The sequence below is a fragment of the Mercurialis annua genome, linkage group LG2 (genome assembly GCF_937616625.2).
Source record: "Mercurialis annua linkage group LG2, ddMerAnnu1.2, whole genome shotgun sequence".
Classification (NCBI taxonomy): Eukaryota; Viridiplantae; Streptophyta; class Magnoliopsida; order Malpighiales; family Euphorbiaceae; genus Mercurialis; species Mercurialis annua.
Window position 1 is genome coordinate 52,857,751 of NC_065571.1, and position 27,916 is coordinate 52,885,666.

At 32.1% G+C, this 27,916-nt stretch overlaps 5 protein-coding genes across 8 annotated transcripts; 2 read left to right on the forward strand and 3 right to left on the reverse strand.

Moving 5' to 3' along the window:
• Positions 1-264: 264 nt before the first annotated feature.
• LOC126669645 (uncharacterized) lies at positions 265-882 on the reverse strand. The gene is made up of 2 exons (XM_050363168.2): positions 617-882; positions 265-539 (listed from the first exon to the last, which is right to left on the reverse strand). The coding sequence occupies exons 1-2, from the start codon at positions 790-792 to the stop codon at positions 404-406; spliced, it is 312 nt and encodes a 103-aa protein (XP_050219125.1). The 5' UTR covers positions 793-882; the 3' UTR covers positions 265-403.
• Positions 883-1,198: 316 nt separating this feature from the next.
• Positions 1,199-4,780, reverse strand: LOC126666781 (beta-galactosidase 15-like). The gene is made up of 11 exons (XM_050359645.2): positions 4,564-4,780; positions 4,251-4,459; positions 3,989-4,148; positions 3,756-3,899; positions 3,491-3,685; positions 3,309-3,396; positions 3,102-3,220; positions 2,211-3,005; positions 1,911-2,125; positions 1,544-1,820; positions 1,199-1,436 (listed from the first exon to the last, which is right to left on the reverse strand). Exons 1-11 carry the CDS (start codon positions 4,729-4,731, stop codon positions 1,326-1,328), a joined length of 2,481 nt encoding a protein of 826 aa, XP_050215602.1. The 5' UTR covers positions 4,732-4,780; the 3' UTR covers positions 1,199-1,325.
• A 9,049-nt stretch (positions 4,781-13,829) lies between these two features.
• LOC126669129 (protein trichome birefringence-like 16) lies at positions 13,830-19,489 on the forward strand. 3 transcript variants are annotated; one of them, XM_050362478.1, is made up of 8 exons: positions 13,830-13,978; positions 14,544-14,720; positions 15,339-15,428; positions 15,698-16,108; positions 16,271-16,570; positions 16,733-17,035; positions 17,675-17,870; positions 18,218-19,489. In XM_050362478.1, the coding sequence occupies exons 2-8, from the start codon at positions 14,558-14,560 to the stop codon at positions 19,068-19,070; spliced, it is 2,316 nt and encodes a 771-aa protein (XP_050218435.1). In that variant the 5' UTR covers positions 13,830-13,978; positions 14,544-14,557; the 3' UTR covers positions 19,071-19,489. The 3 variants fall into 3 exon arrangements, with proteins under 3 accessions (XP_050218435.1, XP_050218436.1, XP_050218434.1); XM_050362477.2 differs by having other exon boundaries at positions 13,831-13,978; positions 15,680-16,108; XM_050362479.1 differs by lacking the exon at positions 15,339-15,428 and having other exon boundaries at positions 15,680-16,108.
• A 1,323-nt stretch (positions 19,490-20,812) lies between these two features.
• LOC126669457 (uncharacterized) lies at positions 20,813-25,357 on the forward strand. The gene is made up of 13 exons (XM_050362926.2): positions 20,813-21,364; positions 21,589-21,741; positions 21,850-22,062; positions 22,159-22,248; positions 22,416-22,532; positions 22,628-22,897; positions 23,303-23,459; positions 23,643-23,720; positions 23,881-23,981; positions 24,100-24,270; positions 24,425-24,499; positions 24,641-24,748; positions 24,882-25,357. The coding sequence occupies exons 1-13, from the start codon at positions 20,975-20,977 to the stop codon at positions 25,209-25,211; spliced, it is 2,253 nt and encodes a 750-aa protein (XP_050218883.1). The 5' UTR covers positions 20,813-20,974; the 3' UTR covers positions 25,212-25,357.
• Positions 24,579-27,894, reverse strand: LOC126669458 (protein LAZ1 homolog 2). 2 transcript variants are annotated; one of them, XM_050362928.2, is made up of 9 exons: positions 27,810-27,894; positions 27,286-27,593; positions 27,133-27,189; positions 26,741-26,849; positions 26,456-26,640; positions 26,288-26,376; positions 25,921-26,170; positions 25,619-25,852; positions 24,579-25,522 (listed from the first exon to the last, which is right to left on the reverse strand). In XM_050362928.2, the coding sequence occupies exons 2-9, from the start codon at positions 27,433-27,435 to the stop codon at positions 25,388-25,390; spliced, it is 1,209 nt and encodes a 402-aa protein (XP_050218885.1). In that variant the 5' UTR covers positions 27,436-27,593; positions 27,810-27,894; the 3' UTR covers positions 24,579-25,387. The 2 variants fall into 2 exon arrangements, with proteins under 2 accessions (XP_050218885.1, XP_050218886.1); XM_050362929.2 differs by lacking the exon at positions 27,810-27,894 and having other exon boundaries at positions 27,128-27,189; positions 27,286-27,409.
• Positions 27,895-27,916: the final 22 nt, after the last annotated feature.

Genomic DNA, 27,916 nt, shown 5'->3' on the forward strand with positions numbered 1-27,916 from the left:
CGGTGCCATGTCATGTCCGACACGGGTATGGCAGGGAAAAATGAAGAGTCCGGGTAACATAGGTCTAATACTTCAGCTAACAAGATCATCTACACACTTGTGATATTGTTCCCAAAAAGAAAGGATCTTAATTTCGCTTAAAAACCATGACACTAAGCTGGCTGTAATTCTGCGGAACAGCGAAAATAAAAATGCATATCGAAGAACCAGCAATTTAAAACCGAAGTAACAATACAAAGAAAACAATACGATTGGAAACATATATACAGCATAAAAGATTATGATTAAACCAGCAAAAAATTAATATAACAAATTGTCATCCAGCAAGATTTCGAGTCCTATCTGTTTACCTAATCAGATTAATATTTCAACCTGCAGTGTTCAAAAGGATGTTTGTTCGACATCAGTCATCTCTGAGTTTCTTGAGAAGCTTCGAAGCCCAGCCACGAACTCGTCTCTTTAACGTGTAACCCACAATAACTCCGGCAATAAAGAAAAATGTGCATAGCTTTGAGCAGGTCAACAATGAAACCGTTTGCCTGCAATTCGAAAGACTAACGTAGAATAAACATAAAATTTGCAAAATCAATTTGCAGATACTAAGTGAAGGACTTACCTGAGAGGTTTAGAGACTAGAACACGAGATTGATCGGAAGAAGGTAAAGCAACGGAGGCGGTTAATCCCTGTTTTGAATTGAAACTGTATGGATTCTCAGTAACTGAGGAATTTGAAATTCCTGATTTTTTAATGTCGTTTGAAATGTCGCGAAAAAATTTCTGTACTCCTTCCATTGTGCAGAGAACTAGGGATTGGAAATTAAAATTGAGGGTTTTGGGGTTTTTTCAGGGTTTTATAAGAGTAAAATATTTGAAGTAGAATAGAAATAACAACTCGCTAGTTTTGCTTTTATTTTTTAGTTTTTGTGATTAATATTGTAATTTAGTCAAATAAAATTGTAAATTTTCTTAATAATTTTTACTTAATTTTTTTTTTGATGAATATTTTTACTTAATTTTAAGAAGTTGATAGACTACAGTTGAACGGTTTGTATTTTTTTTTTATCTTTTGATAGTTAATGTCTTCTCAAAAAAATAAAAATTTATATTTCTCTTCAATGCTTTTCAATTCTTCTGTCTGAGTACTATGTTACTACATAATTAGTATTACTGATTCAATTAAAAGAAATAAAGAGAAATGAGAATCAAAATTGTGTATATTAAAATTGAAAATTGAAATAAAATTCAATTCCTAACTATAAAACTAAAATAAAAAAAAAAACTAAAATAAAGAAAAAAATCCTATACTAGTCAAAACTAAGATCTAATTAGCAAACAGCCAAGACAGCTAGAGTGTTGACCACATCAGCTCCACAGTTTGTTGATCCAAACAAATCTTTAGAAACTTCAATCTTGCAGCTCTCCTTCCCAACACATGCCTGCAACAAAATAATACAAACTTACAAATTCATTAATAAATTATTCCAATTAACTTAAAATTAAACAAACACAGAGATTAGTTATCATTCAGATTAATAAGAATTACCTTTTGCACAATTGACAGAGTATCGTTAGATCCTTGGCAAGTTCCAACCATATAATCACCGTTTGAGCCTTGAGGATTACCAAAGCTGGCGAATTCAATTCCAGAAATAGATTTACCATTGCAAGAAAGCTCAACTTCTTCACCCTCAGCAGCACTCATGCCAACTTTTCCGGCTGTTATAGTTTGGAAATTAACTCTACCAGGGTTCCCTCCAAATTCCTCAAATAAAACTAGAGTGTTTTCACCATCAACAAGGAACGATCGAGGCACATGATACCTACATCAAATTTACAATCAATTAACATATGATAACTAACTATATATCAAGATTAGAACAAAGAATGAAATATGGAAAAATGTGACTGACCATCTTTGAGTAGGCTTGCCACAATTAGTGACACACTTGTTATTGTCGTATGCACCTCTATAATCACATGGTTCCAAGCTGCAACCCTCTTCGTCGGCGAGATAAGTCGGCCAATATCGGCCGATATTGTTGCCGTTGACCCAAGCAAAACCTTTTCCCATACCATCCATATCCAGAACGACTGGATCTTTTCCTAATGGAGCTTTGAATGTGGTCTGCAAAAATTTAGAAACATAATCAACAAATTTGCAACAATAATAAAACTAAACAATTTTGTTTAAAAACAAAATCAACACTCACCTTGTACCAAGTCATCATCCTGTCTGTGGGAAGATCTAGCTCCATCCATTTCTTAGAATGATCAGAAGCGTATAATTCATGATTGAAGCCGTCTAATCCGACACTGTATGACCATGTATGGGATGATATATCTTTAACAACTGTCTCGTCGTCCTTTTGTCCGATCAGCTCCACTGGACCGGGAATTCCAGATGGAACCAAATCAAACATGGGACCATAATTGGGTAGTCCAACTGTGGCACTAAGTAGACTGATCACATTCTTTCCTGGTTTCAGTTTCACACTCTCTTCAAACACGTAATGGGAAACACCATATCTGGCAAACTGAGATCCCATGTGTTTTCCATTTACATAGGCATGTAGAACCTGGCCAGTAGCATTAATTCGAAGCTTCGTATCGAAGCTCAAAACTGGATCATCTTCTTTAAGGTGCACACTGGTCATGTACCAGAGATAGTCACTGGCATCATTAGCAGCAGCTTTTTGATCGACGAGTTGATGAGCATGAACACGACCCTTTCCTAAAAGAGAAGTTCTGTGGGTGTTTTCTGGAATCCAAGACCATGTAAGAGACGATGGTTCATCTTCGGCTTGATTCGTTTGCTTTACGAGCAATGTGGTTTGAGTTTTAACCTTGGCACTGTTATATCCGACAGTTTTGCAATCGGGAAGAATGCTCACAGACCATGCAGGAATTGTATATTTGGTTCCTTGGTATTCAATTGTTGCGTCTGATGATTGATTTGCATTGCCAAAAAAGCATCCTGATCCTTGCTCATTTGCATAAATAGTTGCCTGTCAAACCAAAAAAAAAACTTATTTTTGTTCAATACTTACAGATCACATATTAATTAAAGAATGTGTAGATATATGATTAGTTTATGTAATTACCGTGACAGAATTGCCATAGTCAATGTGGGAGATATTGCCATGTGTAAGTGTGTATTCCATAGAATGCAATATATCATGAAGTTGCTTCAAATGTCCATATTTTGGTTGATTCAAATTTCCTATAACAAGAATTTGAACATTGATTAGGATGTGGTAGTAATTGGATAATGCTTAAAAATTAAAAACTAAACTAAATTAATTAGTTACCGTATTCATCGAGGGGAGCATCATAATCGTAAGAAGTCGTGATGTATGGACCACCCGCGGTTCTTCCAAAATTAGTACCACCATGAAACTAAAATTTCAATATCAAAATAACTATTAGAATAAGGGTTTGTAACAAGGATTTAAAATTTAATAATGGAATCAAATTGAAGAAACAAACTAACCATGTAATAATTTTGGAAAGTGCCACCAGTTTGGAAAAATCTAGCAACAGCAAAAGCAAGATCTTCAGCAGTCCTGTGAGGATCTTTACCACCCCAGCTCTTAAACCAACCGGTCCAATTCTCGGTCCACATTTTGGGGCTATTTGGATTATTGGGTGTGAATTGGTCACAATACCAACCATTACATGTATTGATCTGTAATTTAAATAAAAACAATTAGAAACTGTTTCTAAATAGAAAAGAAAAAGAGAATGCAAATACGTACCATAGGTTGAGGAGCATCACTTTGTTGGCACATGATCCATGGGACTCCAACATCAAGTGACTCAGCCATATTAGCACACCAATCTATATAAGCTTTTCCTGCTGCTCCATATGAATGCATTACATTACCATACTCATTCTCAACCTGTTATCAATTCATTCATTAAATTAAATTAATCTTTTTGCTACTAAAAATAAATTAAAAAAATTGTAATAATTAATAAATATACATACCTGAGCAAGAATGATAGGACCTCCCTCAGAAGCAAACAGATTTTCTTCTTTCATCATGTCAACAATCTTAGTAGTGAAATTTTGCATCTCATTCATGAATACAGCATTAGTAGTACGCAGTTCACAACCAGGCATGTTATGCAACCACATTGGAAAACCTCTGAAATAAAAACATAATTGAACAAATCATATTAGTTACACATTAAACAAATACAATATTATATGTATGTAAATTAAAGTGTATTATATAAAGTATATATACCCATAGTTCCATTCAGCACAAACATAAGGTCCAATACGAAGAACAACATATAATCCTTCGGCTTGAACTGTCTTGATGAACCTTACGAGATCAAGATTGCCACTGAAATCATATTGACGACGAGATGGTTCGTGTGAGTTCCAGAACACGTATGTTTCAATGGCATCTAATCCTCCTTCTTTTGCCTTCCTCACCAAGTCAGGCCACATCTGTATATATACAAAATCATGTCAGCAAAAAGAGTACCATGCAGATTAACTAAAGGAAAATAATACGATTGAAACGAACTAAAAAGAAAAACAAAATTACGCACTCCAGGTGTGCTTCTGGGATAATGCATAGAACCGGAAAGCAAAACTCGAGGTTTGCCATCGATGGTTATGGCTCGGCCATTGTGCGAAACGATGGTAGCAGAGACTAACGAAAGCATGAAAAAACAAGTTAAAACTGCGACTAAACATCTTGAAGAAACCATCTCCATTGTTGAAAATAGAGATTAAGTGTGTGAGAGTGAGGAAAAATAATTGAGGAAGAGTCGCTATTTATAGGAATTAATAAAGTGGATTAACAAATTAGGAAAGGATTAGGAAAAGGACTTGGTATCATAATCATATCCAAATCCAAACTATATGGATATTTTATCCACATCAAACACGGTATAGACAGTTATCCAAATCATATTTATCCATTAGTTGCTGCAATAGATCTTTAGTCTTAGGCATAATTAAGTTGTATCCTAACGAACGTAGTAATTCATTCAACTTATGATTTCAGGCAAGATTCCATTAGTATTTGATTTATTTTAAATTAGTTTTTATTTATCAAAAAAAAAATTTAAATTAATTTTTTATAAAGATTATTATTATTAGTTCTTTACTTCTTTATTAGTTGTTTACTTGATAATTATCTATAATTTAAATCAAAAACTAATTTTTAATAATTATATCAAATTTCGTATAAATTATTTTTTCAGTTATTTGTGTGTTATTTATTTGATCCTTTATTAATTAACAACACTATAATTACTAGTTGAATTAATTTTGTTCTTATAATTATATTAAGGGTTTGAGAATTCTATTAAATTTAATATTGCATGTTATTTCAAGGGTTATTTGGAAATAAATACGTAATGTTTCGCTCTTTAATCACGACTTTTAGATTTTATGACAAATTAATTACGTCTATCCTCTGTAATATTTTACAATTCAATGGATACAACTAGTGGACCAATAAAATTATGTTGATATGACACGCCAAAATACTTTTAAAATAATGATGCTTTAAAGCACAATTAATTGACGACCACGTCTTAACAATAAAAATAATATACAGTCGACTCTCTAATAGTTAATATTTAATAAATTAATAATTCTAATAATTAATAAAAAATTGAGAAAACCAACTTCGTTTCACGTTGAATAATTAATAATTCTATTATTTAATAAATAAAAAAATTTAAAATATATTGTATATGAATATTAATTATTAGAGAGATTTTTTAAAAGAAATATATAATAATTTGAGGTAATACTAACCTTAATTCATAAAATGAAAGCTAAAATACCATCAAATTATGACTTTTTTATTTTTTTAAGAGATTTTAAAAAAAAATTAGATAAACAAGTCAAAGTAAGTAAAGTATCTCTAATATAAAAAATATTAAAAATTATTTTACTTTATGAATACAACTTCTTAATAATTATTTTTTGGTTTGATATCAATTTATATTTTTTAAATTGAATATAAAATTATTTCTTTCAAATTGAGTGTAAAGTGTATTTAGTTAGTTTTTTTTATAATATAATATTAATATTAGGAGAAAAAAACAAAAATATTCCAAAATAGACCAAATATTACTCAAATAGCCCAAATCCAAAATCTTTATATTCATAGCCAAATAAGCTAAAAGTTTACATTTACTAGCCAACCACTAAATAATAGACACATGTCACAGTTAAAGTAAAAAAAAAGTCAAAAAAAACGTGTTAACAGCTGTAAAAACGCATGACAACATGACAGTAACACGTCTGACACGCGTGTCAGAAAAGCGTGTCAGTCACACATCAACGCGTGTCAGCGTGTTAGAATTATTTAAACAGATATCATTTATGTATCTTTTATGTATCATTAATGTATCAAAATATATTTGCAACTCAATTTCAGTTTTTATGATTTTATTTGGTTAATTAATCAACCAATTTCACTAATTAGGCAATTGTACTAAATTTTTATTATTGGATGAATCTGTTTTAAGTCTTCAAGAACCCAGAAACTTAGATTAGTTAAGGATGTAATTTTGTCATAATGAGTTCTTTAAATAGGGATATTCGAATTACTTTTATTCATTGAAAATAATGTATCGACGATGTATCTACAATGTATCAGTCTCTCCAAAATTTATTCGTTGAAATTAATTATAACGAGTTGTAGACTGTCTAGAAGTTATAATAAATAATATATCTATAAAGTATTAGCGATGTATCAATGTTGTATATATAATGTATCGTTGATGTATCTAATATATATACATAATAACATATACTTAAAAACTGAACCTACTTAAATTTTTGTTAGAGATAGCTAAAAAATTATGGCAGATCAAACAATATGTTGTTAATAAGAGCATATGATTTTAAATTTTATAACCTATGGTGTATCTATATAATTTATTTTGTTAAAATAATGCCAAAATTAAAAATGTGGATCTACGATGTATCAGTTGTGTATCTATAATGTATCAAAAATTTATCTACAATGTATCGTTTATGTATCTTTAATGTATCATTAATGTATCAAAACATATATGTAACTCAATTTCAGTTCTTATAGTTTTATTTGGTTAATGAATCAACCAATTTCACTAATTAAGCAATTTTACTAAATTATTTATTATTGGATGAATTTGTTTCAGGTCTCTAAGAACCCAGAAACGTGAATTAGTTAAGGATGTGGTTTTGTCATAATGGGTTCTTTAAATAGGGATATTTGAATTACTTTTATTTGTAGAAAATAATGCATCGGCGATGTATCTACAATGTATCATTTTCTCCAAAATTTATTCGTTGAAAATAATTATTATGAATTGGAGAATGATTTTAGAAGATATAATAAATGATGTATCTATGATGTATCCACGATGTACCTGTGTTGCATGTATAATGTATCGTTTATGTATCTAATATGTACACATAATGACATGTACATAAAAACTGAACCAACTTAAGTTTTCGTTAGAGACAAATCAAACAATATGTTGTTAATAAGAGCATACGATTGTAAAAAGGCTTAAATGCACAAAAAATCACCAACTTTCGCGTGTTTTTAACATATGATGCATCAACGGTTTATCTAAAATGTATCAGTGGTGTATATATGATGTATCCAATATGTATATACATAATAAACTGAACAAATAACTATATAATGTCTTCATTAAATCTGTCATTAGTTGAAGTTAATCTTACACATATCTAAAAAAACATTTTAGATATATCGTTAATGTATCTAATATGCATACATAATAACATATACATAAAAACTGAATCAAGTTAAATTGTAGTTAGAGATAAGTAAAAGTTTAAGACATATCAAGCAATATGTTGTTAATAAGAGAAAATGATTTTAAATTTATAATTTATGATGTATTGACAAAATGTATTTCGTTAAAATAATCAAAAAAGATAAAAATATGTATCTACAATGTATCAGTTGTGTATTAACGATTTGTATCGATTTATCTATAATGTTTCAGTGGTGTATATATGATGTATTATTAATGTAACAAAAATGAAACTGAATCACAAATTTTGAGATACACCACAACCAAAGAAGAAAAATAAAAAAAGGAAAAGCATTTACAAGTAGAGAAGATATAATAAGAGAGATTTAAATCTATACTAATGATGAATTGCCTGAAGTGGCATATATTCATACATCAAACAACAACAAACAATAGAAGAAAACTCAATGAATGGTATACACTCAAAGTTACAATACTAAGAATGAATAAATTGGTCCATTGCTCGTGAAACATTTTCTTTTGGAGAAGTTCATAGAGTTCCTAATCTCTATAGCCAGTTGACAAGAAATAGATCCATGTCAAATTCCGTCTTCACCCAATTCTCTATAAGAAATTGCAGCAATTCCGTCCACAACCACCTCTATACCGGTTATGGCTACAACAAAGATAGCAAGCAGAGGGGCATCATCATCTGAACTGAAGTCAATGATGCAAGTGACACATCTGAAACAAGGGAAAACCAAAAAACCATAACAAAATTATCAATTTTGATTGATTATATCAAATGGGTCTCAATCGCTGCTAATTAATTTCATTAATTTTGCGAAATCTAGCATTGCGAGCTATATAGAATAAATTTTAGGTTAAAAGAACAGTTTTCAGAGAACAAGATAATAATAGTTAGATTTGAGAAGAAAATGGGAGTAATTATTCGGTCGTGTGATTGATTTGAGAAGAAGACGAGAGTAACGACGAAGAAATTTCATAATTAAATGGAAGAATAATGCATCAAAATCGGAGAAGAGAAGTAGCAGGGGTTTAGAACATGCAATCTTTTATATGCTTGAATTAAACAAGTTGTACACGTGTACAGTGATTATGGTTGGCTAGGAAAAGTAATAATTTCAAATGTTGAGTTACCAAGAATATGGCTAGGAAATGTAATAAAAAACAGAGATGGCTAATTGAGAAAAAAACCAGCGTGAACCTAATATTTTTGCAATTTTCTCTAATATTAGGTCTATTAATGTAGATGCTTTAAAATATCTTTTATATATTTTATAATTTTTTTATATAAATTCAATAAATTAATAATTCCAATAATTAATAAATTTTTGATCCACCATATGTATTAATTATCAGAGGGTTGACTGTAGTGATATTTTATTATTAATTTACATTTCAATAGTTATAAGCAATAAAAAAAACTGTTATTAGTTGAAAGTCAAATTTAATGTATAAAATATCAACACATATTTTAAATTTTCAGGCAGACTTTATAAATGTCGAGGTTAATTCATTTTCACAATTTAATTCACAATTTTTTAAAAAATAAAGCTAAATGTGCACAATTGTATATTAAAAGTGCATAGAAAATATCTTATGTCAATTAAAAAAAAGAATTAAAAAGTCAAATAAAAAAAATCTCTCAGAATATTATGTTTTAGACTTTATTTACAACGGTAGTCAGTTTTTTTTGACACCTATTCATATCTTTTTTATTTTCCAAATGGCCTTTCTTAATTTTTTAATCTCAAAAAACCTTTTTTTAGATTCTCATCGGTATTTGATCTCCATCATTAATTTATCATTCTCATCGGCATCTGATCTCTGTTTATTTATCGGGTTTTTTTATTAATTTTCATTTTTATTTGATTTTTTATAGTGTATTTATAAGTGTTTTTATGATATATTTATAGTTTTGTTAGTGTAAATACACCAGTGACATCAAAACAAATAGTTAAACGATATGTAGATTAAAAAAAATATAATCTATAGAAAAAAAGATAGAATTGAAGACAAAATCTACAAAAACAAATTATTAGCAATTAAACATATTAACAAGAGATTTAAAATAATTTGTGTACAAAAAATCAGATTACAAGTAACATTTAAATTATGAATCTTATTGAAAAATTTAAACAGTCATAAAAACAACGGAGCAAAAGGAGCACACTCGTGACGATTCGCCGATGCCGCCATATTTTGAACGCAACACCACTGAAAGAAAGACGACGACGACGGATTTTAATTTTTATTGGAGTTTAATGATTTGAAAAATGAAATATAAGTAGATGGAGAAAAGAAATGGTGGAATAGAATGATTTGAAGAAAAAATGGTAGTAGATGGAGAAAAAACATAACAGCTAGACTTTTTCTTAAAGAAAATAAATTAATTTTAGAAAAGAAGAATTGAAGTGGAGAAGAAGAGGTGAAGAAGGTATTGTTGTAAATAATTTATGAAAATGGATATCGAATTAAATTAGCAATTTATGGCCTAAATTTTTATAATTATTTTTGAAAAATAGGATAGTTTGAGGATAATTTTAAACAAATAAGGAGACGTTATTAGATAAATAAAAATAACTAAAACGAAAAAAAACTATCAAAATAGAAATATTATTCTAAACGTTTTTTATTTTTTAGTGATTTTCGTAGTAATTCCAAGAAAGTGCTTTAAATGAAGCTATACTACACCTATTTTTATTACTATTTATTTTATTATTAATAAAAATAATTGGTCATTTTTTATATTAATTTTATATTTTAAATGTTTCATATTATTAACATTATTAAAGTATTTTCTATAATTGAGAAATAAAATAAATATAAATTTTCAATTTCACCTTTTCTTTTTCAATTGGTATTTTTATTTATCTTCGTATTTTTTTTATTAATTTATTAAATAAATGGAACTTAGGAAAATACTTTTGCTTTACAAGTTTATGTATAAAAAAAGTTTTTTTTAGCTCCTTTATGTTTACTGTAACTAGTTATTTTGGTTTTCTACTAGCGGCTTTAATAATAACCTCAGTTCTATTTATTGGTGTGAGCAAGATACGAATTATCTGAGTTGAAATAAATTGAATGAACTTTTTTATTTATAATTTCTAAAAAGAAAATAAATTTTTCGATAGTATTCTATTTATTCTCTACTTCTTGTTTTACTGTAGTTTGAAAGGAATCACGAAGTCCATTTAGAAACTTGAAGACAGAACCCTGTTGTTAAGTATCAGCAAATGATTTAAAGAATTTGATTACATTTCTCACAAAAACAATGTAATAATGGACGAAAATTCAAAAACTCTTCCCAAATCGGGGGGTCCGATCAAGAAAAAACATTTGAAAAAGATTAGAGCCGCACTAGCTAATAAAAAAGTGGAATACCATTTTATCGTTAAGTCACAAGTAAAAGGAAATCTTCTAAGAATGAGCGCAGCGAGAGAGAGAAAGTCCTCCTTCTCCTCGACTTGCGCGTGTCACTGCCAATCCGTGCGCTATAAGCACCACCCCTAATTGAATTTGTTTATACCATATTCATTTTTTAGCAAGTTACATTGTGTTTTTTTGCGTTTGTGTTGGGGTACGTAAAAAGATTTAGTAGGTTATAAGTAATAACCATAAGTGCCAAAATGGAGCAAGTTTCCGATTAAGTTAATGATCAGTCTCTTTTAAAAAAAGACACATCATTTAAACTGCTAAAAACTGATGAAATTAAGTTCTTCAGTACTTATGAGCTAAAGCGTTTAAAAAATCAGTGCATATTGAATATTGCCTTCGTCGACTATTACTGGTGATTCCCCTCATCAAAAACTTTTGAAAAAGATTCCAAACTTTTTCTATTTTAAAGTCTTAGGAAAAGATGTGATACACGTCTTGAAATGAAAGACAGAGCACAAAAAGCTTTTTTTCCCTCTCCATCTCCATAAAAAAAATCAAATCTTCTCTTCCCTACCGGTGTCCTCATTAGTTGATATACAAAATTGAAAAGGAATTCTAAATCATTCTGATTTTAGGCGGAATGGAATATGGATGGAATCGAGAGTCCGGTTTCATAGGCTTGATCTACTTTGTAATCATGAATTATCAACAAATTCTTGAAAACTTCTTTATATTGTCACCAAGGAAAAAAATAAGATATATTTTTTAATTTTTAAAATGTTTTTTAATTAAAATTACACTATGTAGTTAGTTTGTATTTTTATATTCAGAACTAGACTTACTTAATTTTATACATATTTATTTACTAGTTTCACATTACGTGCTATGCACGTGGCTCGTAACGTAACTCGTCAATGAACATATTAGTAAATTTATTATAATTATATCAATTTTTTATTTATAATTAATATTAAATTAGTTAAGAATTTTTGTAAAAGTTTATATAATATATTCGGTTATCAAATTTTTTTCATACTGAATTTATTCTTCTTTTGATTTTATAATAACCATAATTAAATAATTAACTTAATTTTATTAATAATATCTAATAAGATAGAAATTTAAATAATAATATATTAACCAAATACAATATTTTAATTTTGTAGTTTAATTAAACTAAAAGATAGGTATGTATTCCTACTAATTTGGAGACAATTTAGTTATTTTTTACATACTAAAAACTAAATTGGAAATAATTTAGCTACCTATTCTAATTGGGACTTTAATTACAATAGTAATTAATTAAATAACTAATTAGTTAATGACTATAAAATCTTTATTTAGTAGTAATCTGAAAAGGATTATTCAGTAAATTTGCATGTCCCCCCCCATCCGTGCTTTTATATATAGTACTAGCGTTTCACCACGTGCTACGCACGTGAGCGACATTTACATGACCCGTTGTATATATCATATATTAATAAAATTAGTGAATGTTATAATTTTATTTTTAATAAATTATTAAACATTACTTTTTATTTAATTTAAAATTATAGCACGTTAACTATGACCCGTAAATGATATTTGTATGACCCGTTATATATATATATATATATATATATATATATATATATATTATTAATTAATTAAATGTAATACTTTATTTTAGTAGTTTTTTTATAAATAATTTTTACATTTTACATTTTTATTTTCACATGTGAAATTATTTTTTTATTGAATTCATTTATTATTATAATGGTATAATATCATTTAATACAAAACAAAAAGACAATAGCAAATATTTTCCACAATGACTTCTTCCCTAGGCAAAGCATAATGTAACCTTAATTATTATTCATCCCGAAGCAGCTTAACTAATTAAGAAATCCACAAATAGGGAGGACATGTCAGTTTGACATCAAAATAATTTTGAATCGAAATAAAAATAAAGCGGTACTGAAAATATTTATTTGAGTTATTTTATTATGACTCCATCTAATAGTAAATCAAGAATCCTAGTATTTTAATATTAGTATGACTTTCAATTCAAGTAGCCAACTTCATTAGCTAAAAAATAGGACTTACAAGTTAATAACTTCTCATCATGCGAACCGATAATTATGGTATTTCAATATGATCAAAACTTTATATTTATATTATATTATTTAAATTAAATTTTTATTTTCTTTATCTTTTCAATTACGAATTATACCCTTAATGAAGCCTATTAGCGTAATTTTGCCTGTCCCCCCCCTTCGCTCTTATAATATAGTTATAGATTATAGATAGATTAAACAAAACTTTTTAATATTTTTAATTTGTATTTTTCTATTAGAATTAGACTTAGACTCCTATTTAGATTTAAATTTCTCTATTAGAAGTAAACTGTTTACACTTTTATTTTATATCTTTGTATTAGAATCAGACTCAAAAACTTCTTACACTTATAATTATTTCGAAATTATTTAAATAATATAATGAATAAATATAATTATTTTATTTTTATACTAGTTTGATGATGCGGTTCTCTTTTGCGTCTGCTTTGACCTTCCGGTCAAGATCGCATAGTATAACGCTTTATTTTTAAAAAACCTAAAAATCAAATATACGGCGTCGCTTCGTCACCTAATTAAAACTGTTTATTTTCAATTCAGTCCTTTTCTTCTCCAAAATTCCTTTTTTATTCTTTTTTGTGAAGAACATATTTTTTTCAGTTTCAGTTCAGAAAAGAAAAACCATCATCTTTCAATTTCCTTCCAAAAATTATTTTTTTCCTTCGTTTTGCGGCATTTAGTGTAACTTTATGAACAGATTCGTTCATAATCAGGTAATTTTTATTTATATTTAAATTATGCAGTATCACTCTGAAGCTCGCTGTTTATTTGCAGATTAGTTTTAATTTTCATAATGAATTTACTAATTCAGGAATCCAATCGGCTTTGTTTATTCTATTTTTTTGTGATTATCTGCTTTACAGTTTTTATTCAGTTTCACGAACTGAAAGTAAATAAATTCAGTTAGTTAATTTTTATATTACGATATGCAATGTTAATTACAACAATTTGGAGATCATAGTCAGTCACTGTATCACCTTCAATTTCAGTCTCTCGAACTGAGTTTTGTTGAGTGCAATTAGATTTCAAACGAAATCTTTAATTTTTTAAATCTGTATTAGAGCATAAATTGACATGTTTTCATAATTTTAGACTTGTTAATTTTTAGAATTTTCGAAATTTTGTGGTCTTATTTTGTTGAATTCTAGAGATTTTTTTGTATTCTAATAAGTTATACTTTTGATTACTGACTACCGCTGTTTCTTTTTTCTATTTTTTTTAGATTTTCCGATATATATATTCGCTTTGACGACTTGTGGTAATGTGTGTGATTTATAGGTTTGGTAATTAAAATGAAAGGAGGAGGAGGGTTTTCAAGAATTTGGGGAAAAGAATTCTCTCTTCTACTGATTGTTTTAATTGGAGCAATAATTTTATTATGGGCATGGGATAGGACTCCTTTTCTTGCTACTTTACTTCCACCTAAACCGCAATTGCAGTTGCAGATATTTCAAGGTATATTTTCATAGTACCAGGATTTCTTTTTCATCTTTAATGCTTACTGCTATGGAGTTATGATTTCTAGCATTTGTTTATATTTGATAGTTTTAATTAGCTATAGTAGGGCAACTATTTAAGATTTAATTCTTTTGTTTTCGTAATGTATGAATTATGCAATCTCTCTGCCATAGAATTTGACTCCCTATTTTTTTTTATGTATAATATGCACCAGAATAAGTTAGTGATCTTTTTGAAATGATAATTCAAAAACAAATTTGCTTGCCATCTTTTTTGGTGATGAGGACTCATCCCACGAGCCGAAGCCCAGGACCACTGTCAAACCCCGGGATGTGGTCAGCCTGCAAACCCACATACATGGCAATTCCGGGCTTAATGGCCAACATCCCAGTCCCAACCACTCCATTTATTAGAAAAGGCGTAGTCGGGTTTGAACGCGCGACCATGGCTCTCAGATGGCTGAGGCTTAGACTACTAGACCAAACCCGTGTGGGCAATTTGCTTGTCATCTTATTTTGTAATTTTCTAGTGTTTTGGAATGGAGTATTTTGTATTTGCATATTGGTGACGTAGATATACTGATGGTAAATCTTATTTTTACCATGGTACCTTCAGAACCAAATTTACATACAAGCAAAGGTTTAGATGCTACAAATCAGACTCCTGTAAGCAGCAATTCTTCAAGAAGTCCTGTTCAAGAAGAAGGTAATGTATTGCTTTTCTTGTGTGTTATTCTGATATATTGGGCATGGAATATCAAGTGTAGCGGCCTTGCTGTTTTGTGTTAACTTAATACAGTTCTTGTTGTATGCTTTGCATTTTCTTTTAGATTTATTATTACAAATTCTTCACCTTCAAGTTTCCAGTTTTACTCCATCCTGCTAAGGAATATTGTTGGCATTTGAGACCAGTGTCTTAAGAAGTGAATAAGTCATGAAATATTTGTCACTGTGCAGAACCTTCTCCGATTGCAGAGGATACAGAAACAAAAGGTCACCAGGTTGTGGAAGGTGGAAAAAATGGCTCTGTAGAAAGTTTTATTGTGACAGAGACCAAAGGAAAGCATAGCGATTATGAAGCAGAGCATATTTCTAAAGGAAAAGAGCAGGCTCTGGATTTTACGGAAACAGAGTCTTCTGCAAATGCAAGCTCTTCTGTAACTAACCCCGAAGTTCAAGACTATAAGGTAGAGGAATCAGAAGAAAATAGCAGTGCTAAGAATTCTACGAAGTCTGAAGCAGATGAAAACCATAACAAGATCAGAGGAGATGAAGATCTGAAAGAAAATTATCAACCAGGGGCACCCTTAGATTCTGCATATACAAGCCCTTTACAGAGGGGACAAGCTAAGAAGAACTTTACAACGGTTGCTGAGACTGAGCAAGGTAAATTTGTTTTTGTTCCTAATTCCTGTTTAACTTATGCAGCATGCTTAGTGAAATTTAAAGGAAACTTTTCCAGGCTACTGTGTTATATATTAAATGAGTGGCATACATACTTGGCTTCATAGACTGCTGGCTTTGCTTATCTTATTCATTATGAAGCAGAACATATTTCTGAAGGAAAAGAGCAGGTTCTGGATTTTACGGCAACAGAGTCTTCTGCAAATGCAAGCTCTTCTGTAACTAACCCCGAAGTTCAAGACAATAAGGTAGAGGAATCAGAAGAAAATAGCAGTGCTAAGAATTCTACCAAGTCTGAAGCAGATGAAAAGCATCAAAAGATCAGAGGAGATAAAGATGTGAAAGAAAATTATCAACTAGGGGGATCCATAGATTCTGCAAATACAAGCTTTTTACAGGGGGGACAAGCTAAGAACTTTACCACTATTGTTGTGACTGAGCAAGGTAAATTTGATTTTGTTCTTTAATTCCTGTTTACCTTATGCAGCATGCTTAGTGAAACTTGAAGGAAAATTTCCCAGACTACTGTGTTATATTTAAAATGAATGGCATACATATTGGCTTCATAGACTGCTGGCTTTGCTTATCATATTCATTATGAAGCAGAACATATTTCTAAAGGAAAAGACCAGGCTCTGGATTTTACGGCAACAGAGTCTTCTGCAAATGCGAGCTCTTCTGTAACTAACACCGAAGTTCAAGACAGTAAGGTAGAGGAATTAGAAGAAAATAGCAGTGCTAATAATTCTACCAAGTCTAAAGGAGATGAAAAGCATAGCAAGGTCAGAGGAGATGAAGATGTGAAAGAAAATTATCAACTAGGGGCACCCATAGATTCTGCAAATACAAGCTTTTTACAGGGGGGACAAGCTAAAAAGAACTTTACTACTATTGTTGTGACTGAGCAAGGTAAATTTGATTTTGTTCCTAAATTCCTGTTTATCTTATGCAGCATGCTTAGTGAAACTTGAAGGAAAATTTTCCAGACTACTGTGTTATATTTAAAATGAATGGCATACATGCTTAGCTTCATAGACTGATGGTTTTGATTATTATATTCTTTTCTGTGGGCAATAAGTTTGAGCCTTATTTACTTAATTGACATTTGAAGCCGGCGAGCCGCTATTTGACATCTTGAGAGATGAATTTTTTTTTTTTTTGAAAGTAAGATGTTTTTATTTAATCAACCCACTTTTTAGTATCTTCCTTGTCTTATAGGCTGGTCTCTCTTGAGAATCTCAGAACATGAAACTTTTTCTTGTGTTCTATATTAATGGTAAGTTCACTGTCATTGAAAGTTTTGAAGATGCAAATTCCATATGATATTTCCGCACCTAATTTGCAACAAAGGTTTTGTTGAGTGCAGTTCCCTGACGTATTCAAGCTAGTTCCATTGAAATAACTGATATATATATATATATATATTCACACACACACACACATATATATACATATATATATGAGGCACTAGCATCAAAGCATTCAGAATATCCACCATTTAAATTGTTGCTAATTAGTAATTTTAATTTTATTTTGACCATCTTCCAGCCTGTAATTACGCAAAAGGAAAATGGGTCGTTGATGATAGCCGACCTTTGTATTCTGGGTTTGATTGTAAACAATGGCTGGCTCCAATGTGGGCCTGTCGGTTGATGCAACGTACAGATTTTTCTTATGAAAAGCTACGGTGGCAACCAAAGAGCTGTGAAATGGAGTCGTTTGAAGGGACTAAATTCTTGAAGAGGTATTATTGCATTCAGTGCATGGATATTTTCATTCAGTATTCCTCACTTTTGTTGTTGTTCAATGTGGCTATGGCTCATGGGGGCCGAAGGTTGTGAATTAGTCCAAGTCCAAACATACTATTCTGAAAAGCCAACCTAGTGCAGTATTTATTTAAGGTTGTAAATGTGCTCTACATGGTGTTCGATTAGCTTAGATTCAAACCGCTGGAATACCGACCATAAATTGCATAATCTGCAGTTGGATGTAAATGTGTGGTTGGTGCTTCATGTCTAGTGCTAACCATAGCTTAGACTTTTTAAGATTGCATAAAATTTGTTTAACGCACATTGACTTGTCACATCTCAGGATGCAAGGGAGGACTCTAGCTTTTGTTGGAGATTCACTAGGAAGACAGCAATTCCAGTCTTTTATGTGCATGATCACGGGTGGAAAGGAGAGTCCTGATGTACATGATGTAGGAATTGAGTATGGACTTGCCAAACCTCAGGGTGGTGTCCGCCCTAATGGGTGGGCCTATCGGTTTCCAACTACCAATACTACTGTTCTTTATTACTGGTCAGCTTGCCTTTGTGACTTGGAACCTATCAATATCAAAAACCCAGTCACTGATTATGCCATGCATCTTGATCGGCCACCTTCATTTTTGCGCCAGTTTCTTAAAAAAATAGACGTCCTTGTTCTCAATACTGGGCATCACTGGAATCGTGGGAAGATCAAGGCAAATCGCTGGGTCATGCATGTGGGTGGAAAGCCTAACACCAACAAGAAGTTAGCAATGATTGGGGATGCCAAAAATTTCACAATCCACAGTATTATTGACTGGGTGAATAAGCAGCTCCCGAAAAATCCACAATTAAAAGCCTTCTACCGGAGCATCTCACCAAGACATTTTGTTAACGGCGACTGGAACACTGGAGGAAGCTGCGACAACACAACCCCTATGTCCATAGGGAAGGAGGTTTTGCAAGATGAATCTAGTGATTATAGTGCTGGCCGTGCAGTTAAGGGGACGGGAGTTAAGCTCTTGGACGTAACAGCTTTGTCCCAACTCAGAGATGAGGGTCACATATCAAGTTATAGCATTACTGCCACACCGGGAGTGCAGGATTGCTTACATTGGTGTCTACCCGGTGTTCCTGATACATGGAATGAAATCCTTTTCGCACAAATTAATTCGCCAGAAGTGCAGAATGAATAATTATTGACAACTATGATACTGAAGATGGCCATAATTCTTTTATGGCTCGAGTCAAGCTTCATTATGCCTGCAAACAAGTTATAGGTTCAGTGACGTCATTCAACAGTGAATCATTGGAAGTTATGGTTCTGAAATTTGATTTACAGGGAAGAGGTTCGGTTCGTTGGTTATGAGTTACAGTAGGTCATTGTGGTCGCATGGGTAAATATTTAGCCTCTTGTGTTCCAATCTCATCTGAAAATAATCTTTATGCGGAATTTTAAGCATCGGTGCAATTGCTCCAAAAGTAGGAAGAACTAGTTCAGGGAGAAGAGTAAAGATATTAATTGTCAATTATTTCATTGATGTACAATAGCTGATAATTGTGCAAATATAAGTAATTCCGACGTAATTTTAGGTTTATTTTATTTATCTCGTTATATCATCCTCTGTTCGACGCATAAGGTGCAGCAAATCCTGTTGAATCCTCTCTTGATATGTGTGTAGATCTCATCTCATTGGCGTCCTTTTTATTCGTTGGCTTGTGTAGCCGGCCGAGTAATGTGTTATGCTTAGGTTGAACAAAACAATGCATCGAATAAACTTTCCTAGCAATGGGAATTTAACAATATTCTAGATTGTGTCTCTACAGCTATTCATGTGTTGCTCTTTCGTAGCCAAACTCTTAATTTTGTCATATCATATAGTTGTTTTCTGTCTAAAATTGCCCGATTCTAGTTGAGAGTGTAAGATTATGGGACGCCTATAACCAGGCGGGCCTGTCATATTATTTACATTGTTCCTGTTAATCTTATCAAATTTCCAGAATTGGAGTGTGCATTGGTCGGTTACGGATTTTTTTAATTATCAAAGTCGGCTACGAAATTTCGGACCTGGAACAAATGGTGAAATAACTATCATACTTGCTATATAGACAGTTTAAGAATCGGTGATAAATTTAGCAAATTTTAATAGATAGTTTATATTTGGTTCTTTAATTTTTTTCAGTTTAATAAAGATTCGAATCGAATCAAACCGAACTGAACTTATTATTTTGGTTCAGTTTGAAATTTAATGGAATTTAATTTTTGAGTAAAGGGCCAATCTAATCCCCGAACTTGTGATTACGAATTAAATAACTCATTCTCAACTATTTTAATCAATTAAAAACAATATTCTCCATTTTTAAATCAATTAAGGACAAGATTAAGTCAGTCCGGTCTCTGAACTTGTGATTGAGGGTCAAATAATTCACTCTCAACTATTATGATTAATTAAAAACAATACTTTTAATTGTTGGATCAATTAAGGATAATACTCTCACATTATTAGGTCATTTAAGGACAAAATTGGATCAATTCGTTCATAGAATTTTTTATAATGTACAATTTTATCTTTAATTATTTTAAAATAAAAAATATCATCCTTAACTAATTAAAATATTTAAAAGTGAGTTATTTGATGTGAGTCACAAGTTGAAAGATCGAATTAAACCTTTAAACTTTAATTTTTGCACCCCCTTTAAGACAATGAACAAATTCCGACAATGTTCTCTGTCCTCTACGCCGCTCTTTACAACTTTAACACCCTGTCATTTTAACGTTACAATTTTCTTAACTTCCACCAAACCAACTTCCCATCAGAATCCATCATCCGACGTGTCTCCCTCCCATTTGAGCTCATTAATAACATGGTCCACCAGACTCAGCTCAAACCCAACGAAACGGCTAACTATATAGTAATTTAATAATAACAAAAAAAAATGATTAACCATTTTAAGTTATTAACGTCTCTAGAAAATTTAAAACAAGAACTAAAGTTGCCAAATTCAAGTGATTCTTTTCTGCTTATACACGATCACCATCATATACTCTATTTTCTTTTTCAAGAACACAAAAATTATATTTGGATAAATATTTTTGTCAATGGCAGAGGAGTTTGGAAGATCCGTAGAAGATGGAGTCAAGTTGTCAAAACGGTTATTTTACGGCAAAGACAGAGCGGTGGCGCCGCCAAAACCGGTGGTGTACATGGAAAAATCATCGGAGTCTTATTTACCGACAGCTCCTATGGTTTATGCAGTGATTTCAGATCCGGGTATTGTGGATAACCCGGATATGCCTAGCTACCAGCCTCACGTGCATGGCAGGTGTGATCCACCTGCACTTATTCCTCTTCAGATGAACAAAATAGAGCTGGAGGCTGATTCTTATTTGGATTCTGCTGTTGTTCGGGTTAACGGGTCATGGAGAGTCCATTGTGTTATGGGTAGCAAGTGTTGTGATTGTAGAATTGCTATTCCTATGGGAGAACAAGTAAGTATGTTTTGAAAGAGTTTATTTCTTTTTTTAAATAGGGTTTTAGAAGTGGTTTCGGTTTTTAATTCGATAGTTAAGACTTGGATATTACAGGATTGTGAAAATGTTTGATTTTGTGTGTGAATGTTACTAAAATGATGATTGGAATCAAGTTAAGAAGTGTAGTTTATCTTACTTATGTTTTGATTTGTTCTTAAAATTATGCATTATTTGGCTAACAGGGTTCAGTTCTAGGTGTTGAGGTGGAGGTTCCTAGAAAGTCTTATTATACTGCATTAATTACAATTGATGACATAAGAGACATGGAGAAGGAAGGGAGACCTGAAAATGGCGGCTTTTTGACTCCTCGTATATTTACCCTCACAATACCGAAAGTGAGTAATTGTTATGAACCATGGATCGTATATCATCTTTATGTGTCTAAAAAGTTTTGTTTTTTGAACTATTTCCTTATGAAGAGTTTCTGTCTTGATGTTTTCTAGGTTGATGGAGGCTCTAGTATATCAATTAAAGTTAGTTGGATACAGAAATTATCGTATCATGAAGGCGAGTTCTCATTGACTGTGCCATTTAATTTTCCTGAGTATGTTACACCTGCTGTGAAGAAAATACCTAAAAAGGAAAAGATACTATTGAATGTAAATTCTGGCACCGGTACTGAAGTTATGTGCAAGATGACCAGTCATCCATTGAAGGTATTTTTTCGACGGAAGTGTTCCTCTGTTGTTGTTAATAGAGTTTTACTTATGATATGCTGATATCTGATGTGATCGGCTTTTGTTGTGCTACAGCAATTAAAACGTGAAGCAGGGATATTAAGTTACTTGTATGAATCAGAAGTTCTGACTTGGACAGATAGTGACTTTGCTGTCTCATATTCTGTAAGACAAATTTCATTTTATGTTTCTTTGACTTAATTCCAATGGCTGTTTCTTGAATCTGAAGTGCATGGATTGAAGTTCCATTTGTATCTATAGACTTCATAAAATTCTGTTCAGATGAACATATGGAATTCCTTATAATTCTAGGATATATTGTGATTGTTTAGGTATCTTCAAATCATGTATTTGGCGGTGTGATTTTGCAATCTCCTTCAGTGCATGATATTGATCAAAGAGAGATGTTCTGTGTCTATCTTTTCCCGGGGGTTCAATCAAATTTGAAGGTTAGTCTAGTATGTGCTCTAAATGGTACCTTGTAGTACAATAACCAATTTTTTTTTTTTTTTTGTATCTGTTTTCACATATTTCAATTTTATAGGTGTTCAAGAAAGAGATAATATTTGTTGTTGATATAAGTGGCAGCATGGAAGGAATGCCACTTGAGGGAACAAAGAATGCATTATCTGGAGCTCTCAATGAGCTTGATCGAAAAGATTCATTTAATATTATAGCTTTTAATGGAGAGACTTATTCATTTTCTTCATCAATGGAGTTGGCTACTGAGACAGCAGTTGAAAGGGCCGTTGAGTGGATGAATCTGAACTTCATTGCAGGGGGCAATACAAATATCTTGGTTCCTCTAAATCAGGTTAAGCCTTATTTATAGTTTCTGCTCTTTTATGCATATACCATCACACATAATTTAACAGGGGCAGATGTTAACAATCTGGTATAAAGCTTCTTAGGACCAAGAGTTGCAAAAATAAAATTGATCTTTTTGGTCTTTATTCAGCATTTCAAAGAAATTTATAGGTCTATTTGACATCTAGCGAATGAAGCTATTTCAAACTGTTGGTGTTTGATGTCACTAATTTAAAATCTAATGCAGTTTGTTCCTTACAGTTCTCTTTTTTGAACTCACATTGAGCATGATCTTTTGATATCAACTTTAAGTGGATATGGAGATTGTTAGTATACTTAACCGGCAGCTAGGCCATCTTATATATCTTACGAGCATGGACGGAAGGATTATTCAATGACTTTTTGCTTTCAGGCAATGGAGATGTTTTCAAATTCTGGTGGTTCTTTTCCTCTCATTTTTCTCGTCACTGATGGGGCTGTTGAAGATGAAAGACACATTTGTGATTCAATGAAAAAATATCTAACCGGCAAAGGACCGATATGTCCACGTATACACACTTTTGGCATAGGTAATGGTTTCTTTTGTATTTCTCTTCAAAGGATACTTGATGGGAACTTTTCAATCTCTCTCTGAGTATTTATTCTGGTTGAAACATATTTTCTGCTAGTCTTTTAAATACTGAGTACTTTTATGGTATAGTTGTATTGTATGCAAATTCTTCATTAAATTTACGATATGATGAATGTTTCAGGTACATACTGTAATCATTATTTCCTGCAAATGCTTGCAACAATTAGCAGAGGGAATTATGATGCTGCATATGATGTAGGTTAGTTTTTTCATTTTGATAAAGTTTCCCTTGGTCCTGGGAGATTTCCAGCATAAATTTCATTTGTTCTTAGTCTTTTCGTTTTTTTTTTAATGGGGAAGGTATGACATGTTGTGGTGGGTACTAACTACTAAGTCTTTGTTTGTTTGTTCATGTTCAGGTTCAGTCGAGACTCGAATGCAGAAGTTATTCAGCAGAAGTCTATCCCCTGTTCTTGCAAACGTGAGAATGGACACATTGGATGATCTTAAAGATGTTGAGGTACACCTTGTAGATAATTTCATATGATCCCTTTTGTCATCACATCAACTTAGCTACATCTTTTCAATGTTGATTTAATGTCTTATCATAGAGTTGATTAAAGCCAATTATTTGATAGGTGTACCCCTCTTATATCCCGGACCTTTCATCTGAATGCCCGTTGATTATTTCTGGAAGATACCGTGGAAACGCCCCTGAAACTTGTAAAGCAAAAGGCATTTCAGGAGATTTGAGCAATTGTGTTGTTGATTTAAAGATACAAAAGGCAAAAGATATGCCTTTCGACAAGGTACATCAGACATTGTTTTCTTGATTTGTGCTTTATCTCATAGTTTATTTATTCTGTAAACTATAGTATATCTAGTGTTATGTATTTCAACCAGAGAATTTCTTTATAGTTCAATGAAATTAGAACTAAAATAACATATTTCCTTGTGTAACAGATTTTTGCAAAGCAACAAATTGATCTGCTCACAGCCCAGGCATGGTTTTCAGAAGATGACAGACTCCAAGAGAAGGTTTTGCTTCTATTAATTATATTTTAAAAAAAAAAATTAATAGCGAATTAGAAAAGTTGCCAATTTCACATGCATATCGTTAATAAAAGTTTATATTTCATTAACACCAAAAGTTGCTGATGCCGTTTACTCTTTCTCTAGGTTGCCAAAATGAGCATACAAACTGGAATCGTGTCGGAATATACTCGTTTAACATTCATTGATATGGACAGAGGAAATGAAGCCATAGAATCACCTACAGCTCATAAAGTAAGTACTTGTACATTGGCAGCATTACGTCGATACGAAAACAGAAACATTAAAGAAAAACTGTCCTTCCTTTTTCCCTCCCTGAAAACAAAATCTGTGATCTTATTGTTTCTTTCAAATTCCTCTTAAACAGTTAGTCCACAAAACTGATTCTCCAACAAAAGGGCAGAGAAGAATATTACTCCAAAACTTAGGAGTTGGCTTTGGCAATTTGGGCGCAACAGCAGAAAACAGGCCTCCTGGGGCTGAAGAACAAAAGTTACCTGAAGCTGCTGAAATCATGATTAAGGCAACTTTAAATTGCTGTGGAAGAATGTGCGACCATTGCTGCTGTATGTGCTGCGTCCAGTGTTGCTCCAGGATGAATGATCAATGCGCAATTGTATTAACACAGCTTTTCACTGCTCTTGCATGTTTTGGCTGCCTAGAGTGCTGTTCTCTGTGCTGTTGCGGTGGTGATTGACAGCAGATACCTTAATACAACAATGTATATGCGTTATACCGTATATAATAGATGATTGAAAACATTCTCATAATTCATTATGCTGCTAAATAGCTAATCTGTACAATAACCAACACTTCTTATTCATCTCGGTCCCCTTGCTGTGATGTTCTTATCATTTCTCATCGATTTTTTTGTTACACTTTTATCTCAGAGTCTTCGTTGTCGTCTGAATTCCTTGGTCTCCAGTGAAATGTTTCCTGGATCTTTGTTACACCCTTCTCTACAGGTCCTATTGCTTGATTTATGGTCAATACAACGTCTTTCACAACCTGTTTCCGAGAAAAAACCATATAAATCTGTAGAAATCAAGATCAACATATCTAGCCTATCGCAGAATACTTGCATATAATCGGTTCTGGACTTACACAATGGCCACCTTGAAGAACAATGTCCTGAACACTCTCAGTGACGCTTGTTCCTGGAGCCTCAACCTGAGCTTGTGTCTTTTCAAGAATGACAGGTTTGCTCTTATCAGCTTCTTCCGCCTTCATATCTACTTTGGCTGTTTCAGTAGTGACCCTTCCATAAGTAGCAGCCGGAACGTAATGATATGGTTCCGCCGAAAATACAAATATGTGGGCAACAGCCGCAATGGACATCTGCCAAGACATAGGATGCATATTAAAAATTGTAAAATTTATATGTTTCAGACACCATGACAACTTACTTCTATGCAAATCAGAAAATCTTGCAAGCCAGTCCTGAACTTTTCCCCATTGGGCAGGATGCGAAAAGCACATAGAAGTGCGATACCTACGCCTTGCCACCATGTAGCGAACACAATTGCCTTGAAGCTGATAAACTTTGCAAGAGGCTTTATTGGTTTGAGTCTTTCGTGCATTACATTATAGAATTGAACAAGACAATATAACGCCCACATCTGACTAAAGTTCAGTACTACCGCCATGTATGGATACCTGCAACAAGACCAGAAAGAACCATCAGTTGAAAAAAACTTTGATTTCAAAAAACCTGTTGTATCTGCATCTTCATATTGCAGACTAAGGTCAAAAGAGAGTAAATAAAAGTAAAACCCATAGTGCCAGTTGAATTCTCCATCACCGTAGATACCAAAGAGCTCCAACAAGAATGCCAAGAATGCACAAAATGTCTTGAGAATCATCTGAACTAATGCGAAGCTATTAGAACCCAAACAAAGTCGCAAAAAATATTAAATAAGCGGAATACATAGCAGTGCTTACATATTGTACAAGACCAAATTTTACAATTGTAAAGACATCCTTTCCAATAAGGTATGGCCGCCAGAAAAAGTTGATAAATGACCTTCGACGTACAGCTCGACTCTCGTCCGAACCTTCCAGCAATGTCTGATTAAGCCGTCTATCAGCTTCATTGTCTAAAAGTTCTATTACTCTCTTTTCTCCACCTAGTATAATTATTGCACAAAAGAAATGCTCACATAACAAAGGTATATTGCAGAAAAACAAATCTATAAACTCTGAAACAACCCGAGAAATTGACCTTACCCAGACAAGCAACCAAAAAGCTACCGAATGCATACAACGCAAATGCTTCATAGCAATTTCTTAGAATGTCGCACACAAGTGACATTTTGTGATTCCATAATGAAATTACCTGCAGATAGAAGAAATCCATAAAATTTTCAATATCACCATCAAACCCAAAAACACAAATTACCCATTTTGTTTTAACATAGATTGAGTTCCGACTACTACAGTCTTATTTTGCTAGATGTTAGTTACAGAGACGAGGTTTGAACCCACGACCTCCAAATGCACTTGGAGACGCCTTAACCAACTAGGTTAGGCCCACCCATTTCAAAAATCTTTATTTAGACATTTTTAAAGTAACCTTAAAGAAACTGAAACAGACCAGCATACTAAAGATAGAACCTTACTGACTCGGTAGCATAGACCGGGACCATGAAAAGAACTGCTACGATCCATTTTTGTTCCTGAAAATAAATTAGTGAAATGCTTATAAAAGGAAACATGATCAACATTCGAGCCCATTAATAAAATTTATGATTCTATAAGAGCGAAAAACGAACCGGAGGATTAGTGTATGATCTGAGATGCTGAAATATAAGGAAAATGGAGAGGATTACTGCTACAATAGCGAAACACCCTCCAATAATAAAAGTTGGTTCGTGCAAATCTGTGTATATATCTTCATAGCCTGAGACATTAATTGATGCCATCAATTGCTACTAATCTACCAATGAGCTACAGCTTAAGCGTTTGGCAGCAATCTGCTAGGTCTTATATGTACTTTTCCTCCCACAAGCGCTATTCTTTTCCGATTATCAAAAAATTGCTACTAATCTCTTAAACTTTTAAGAGGAACTTGATCAAAAATCTGAAACGGGCATTAAGATAAAAAAACAAATAACACCAAAAATCCAGATCAGTTTCTGTTCCTGATAGATTGAAACTGAACCATAATTAAGTGTCAGAACTTGACAACTGATCAGTAAACGTTAGTTTGTCCGAATAAATTACTGCGAGCGATTCAGATTAGTGAAGTAATTATATAAAATGCAAATTAAACAAATTAATTAATTACTACTGTTACCTTTTGGTTGTACATTCACAGCCAATTCGACATTTTGTTTTCTTAATCTTAAACCGTTTTGTCCTGCAATGAAAAATTGGAAAAAGAGCAAGATAAAGTTGAGCTGG

Bases quoted from the DNA above. Each gene is read 5' to 3' on its own strand.
- LOC126669645 (XM_050363168.2), bottom strand. From the start codon at position 792: ATGGAAGGAGTACAGAAATTTTTTCGCGACATTTCAAACGACATTAAA. The intron at 540-616 runs GTAAGTCCTTCA...TTCGAATTGCAG, and splicing joins CTAGTCTCTAAACCTCTCAG to GCAAACGGTTTCATTGTTGA.
- LOC126666781 (XM_050359645.2), bottom strand. From the start codon at position 4,731: ATGGAGATGGTTTCTTCAAGATGTTTAGTCGCAGTTTTAACTTGTTTT. The intron at 3,006-3,101 runs GTAATTACATAA...TTGGTTTGACAG, and splicing joins ACTATGGCAATTCTGTCACG to GCAACTATTTATGCAAATGA. The intron at 1,821-1,910 runs GTCAGTCACATT...AATTTGATGTAG, and splicing joins GGCAAGCCTACTCAAAGATG to GTATCATGTGCCTCGATCGT.
- LOC126669129 (XM_050362477.2), top strand. From the start codon at position 14,558: ATGAAAGGAGGAGGAGGGTTTTCAAGAATTTGGGGAAAAGAATTCTCT. The intron at 15,429-15,679 runs GTAATGTATTGC...GTCACTGTGCAG, and splicing joins AAGTCCTGTTCAAGAAGAAG to AACCTTCTCCGATTGCAGAG. The intron at 17,036-17,674 runs GTAAATTTGATT...ACCATCTTCCAG, and splicing joins TATTGTTGTGACTGAGCAAG to CCTGTAATTACGCAAAAGGA.
- LOC126669457 (XM_050362926.2), top strand. From the start codon at position 20,975: ATGGCAGAGGAGTTTGGAAGATCCGTAGAAGATGGAGTCAAGTTGTCA. The intron at 23,460-23,642 runs GTAATGGTTTCT...TGAATGTTTCAG, and splicing joins TATACACACTTTTGGCATAG to GTACATACTGTAATCATTAT. The intron at 23,982-24,099 runs GTACACCTTGTA...ATTATTTGATAG, and splicing joins ATGATCTTAAAGATGTTGAG to GTGTACCCCTCTTATATCCC.
- LOC126669458 (XM_050362928.2), bottom strand. From the start codon at position 27,435: ATGGCATCAATTAATGTCTCAGGCTATGAAGATATATACACAGATTTG. The intron at 25,853-25,920 runs GTAAGTTGTCAT...ATGTCTTGGCAG, and splicing joins ATTTTCTGATTTGCATAGAA to ATGTCCATTGCGGCTGTTGC. The intron at 25,523-25,618 runs GTAAGTCCAGAA...TCTCGGAAACAG, and splicing joins TTCTTCAAGGTGGCCATTGT to GTTGTGAAAGACGTTGTATT.